General features: G+C 42.8%; 1 protein-coding gene across 1 annotated transcript in view; it reads left to right on the top strand.

The window, feature by feature from the left end:
• The window catches only part of rbm24a (RNA binding motif protein 24a), a 10,057-nt gene extending 8,765 nt beyond the window's left edge, over positions 1-1,292 (top strand). Inside the window, exon 4 of the mRNA XM_016441924.1 lies at positions 728-1,292. Coding sequence (XP_016297410.1) covers positions 728-1,070 — 343 coding nt within the window. The 3' untranslated portion in view covers positions 1,071-1,292. The remainder of the gene's footprint in view (positions 1-727) is intronic.
• The last annotated feature ends 1,464 nt before the right edge of the window (positions 1,293-2,756 follow it).

A 2,756-nucleotide genomic window follows, 5' to 3' on the forward strand; every position in this document is an offset into this window, starting at 1 on the left:
TTTTTTTTTTTTTTTTTTGGTTTAAATTAAAATACCTGTCTCAGTTTTCTTTTTTTTTCTTTTTTTTTGAAGTCTCAAAAATGTAAGCAATGGCTATCAAAGCATTGCTCTGCTGAAGTGTCTCGACCAGCCCAATTTAGCAACCATAGATATGTATAGGTAGATGCCCTATTAGTGGCTGATTCTATGGGCCACTATACGTAAGCCGTCTGCCATATTGGAATGGTCAAAGAACTCTTGAGAGCAAGTTGCCTGTGTGTCTGCAACTGTAGTTTATACACACATATATATATATATATGAGTATCTATATCTGCAATAGACTTCAGCAGATGATTTTGCTAAACTACAATACAAGACGAATCTGTTAGCTAACAAAACATTTAAAAGGTACTATAGTTTAAAAACCTGTATTATTGAGTTAATACTAATAGATATTAAAAACACAAACCAACACATTCTTGTCCACTTGTTTAACCAATGACACATGGGTGAATTTGGGAAAAACCTGTCTGATGACAGTTATTATTTGGTACAGCTAATGGCACGGAAATTACAATTGTACAGGGAGATGTCTATTTTGGCAACCTTATATCTCTAATAATCACTAGCAGGCATTTCCTTGGTGTTACTGAATTGTGGAAATGGGGTGCTTGGCCGCGCTGTGGTTGTGGTTCTGCATTTGTCCATAATGCATTGCTGACATGCTGTCGTGTTTGTCTCTCACAGGATCCCCACTCACTACGTGTACCCGCAGGCCTTCATGCAGCCCAGTGTGGTCATCCCTCACATCCAGTCAGCGGCAACCTCCACCACCGCGTCCTCACCTTACATCGACTACACAGGTGCAGCCTACGCACAGTACGCCAGTGCCGCAACCGCTGCGGCTGCCGCAGCCTATGAGCAGTACCCATACGCTGCCTCTCCTGCCGCAACCGGCTACGTAGCTACCGCCGGCTATGGCTACGCCATGCAGCAGCCACTGGCCACCGCCGCGCCGGGGTCTGCAGCCGCAGCTGCGTCCTTCGGTCAATACCAGCCCCAGCAGCTGCAAGCCGAACGGATGCAATAGCAACCAAAGAGACGGATGGGAGACGCGCCGGGAATCGACGCCCAGCGACTGCTACTAGATGATGAAGAGGATGGTGATGAAAATAGTTGCTGGTTGTGGGTTGATTGCAAGAGGAGGAAGACGAGGGGCATACGGGAAGGGGATAGTAATTGATAGAAAGATTATTAGTGAGATGGGAACTCCATTGCTTTCCAACTTGCTGTGATTAAAGAAAAAAAAAAATAATAAGATTGCAGAAAAGGACGGAATCTAGCTTTTTACTATTATCATTATCATTATTATGTTATCTTTATTACTATAATTAATATTAGAGTAGGATATTTATTGCGAAAAGAGGTATGCAGCGACTAATCACTGTGGTATAGGTGCGTTGTAGACGAAACCTTAAGTCCCGATGCTGTCATTTAATGTAGGCGACCGTTTTTCCGAAGGACTCTTGGAAATGTCCCACATTGTTTTGATTCTAGGGCCCCTTACCTTTATATTTATTCTAATTTTTGAGGGCTCTTTTTGTTCTGTTTTCTTCTCAAGTGCATTTTTTTTGATCATCAGGGAAATGGAGCATTTTTCAGCGATTTAGAAACGACACACTCTGCCAATCAGGGATAGTAGACCTAACTGTGGCGAAATGGAGAAAGATCCAGTGTTAGCATGTTTTATGTGTTGTGAACTACCTTTTTATCTATCTGATGCTGAATGTCCCCCCTTTCTCTGACTCCTGTATTGACCTCCTGACCTATGCAAAGCAAACAGGCCGCTAGGGGACAAAACAAAGTGCAGGAACAGGAGAGATTTTCTTTTGCTCCCCCACAATGGGCATCGAACAATTTGAAGGCACTCTCGAAAAGACAAAAAGACTGAGACGTATTGTATTATATGCTTACAAAACACACGGACTAACATGTACACCGTTACACAAAAATTTAAGTGTTAATGTCTGTCTGTGGGCGAGGGAGGACACAAACGCATACACAAAGATGACGACGTAGGGAAAAAAAGCATGGGGCAGTGCTCAGTACTAGTACTAGAATCAGGGAGCAATTGCTGTGTTGGAAGGAACAGGCACTGATACACACACACACACACACACACACACACACACAGTCGGAGTGCTCTGGAAAGATCACTGGTGCTCATTTATTGAGCTGTCAGTTTCATCCCTGGACACCGGGTCTGTCAACTCTTCTTATCTTCCTAGAGAGGGTCCAGAAGCTTGAGGACAGACCTGTGCATCCTCCCGATATCAGCGACGGATCTTTATCTGGAACACGACGAGGATCCGCGATAAGGGAGGGGGGTTCCTGCAAGCTTTTTACCCTATACCAATGAACCGCTATCGGCCTGGTCTTTATATGTTCACTAAGAAATATGTCTGAGCACCAGCACAGGTAATAAGGTCTATGTATTTCAATGAGCAACTCTTTACAGAACAGCACTATAGTGAAAGGATCCGAATCCGTGCTTATTAGGGTTCTTTGTGTGCCTTACATTTGTAATGCTATTTAAAGACATCTGCTATTTAAGATATTTATTTTGAGTTGACTTATGTTGTGCTCTAAGATCACTGACTTGGAAGCGGTACTGTATGGATATAATGTATTCATCTCATGGCATATTATTATAAGTTATTGAGTAGGCTTAGCTGTAGTATTATTAACATACTCAACCAAAAATGTTGGTGTAGGA

This window comes from Sinocyclocheilus anshuiensis, unplaced genomic scaffold (genome assembly GCF_001515605.1).
Source record: "Sinocyclocheilus anshuiensis isolate Anshui unplaced genomic scaffold, SAMN03320099.WGS_v1.1 scaffold195, whole genome shotgun sequence".
NCBI classification, from domain to species: domain Eukaryota; kingdom Metazoa; phylum Chordata; class Actinopteri; order Cypriniformes; family Cyprinidae; genus Sinocyclocheilus; species Sinocyclocheilus anshuiensis.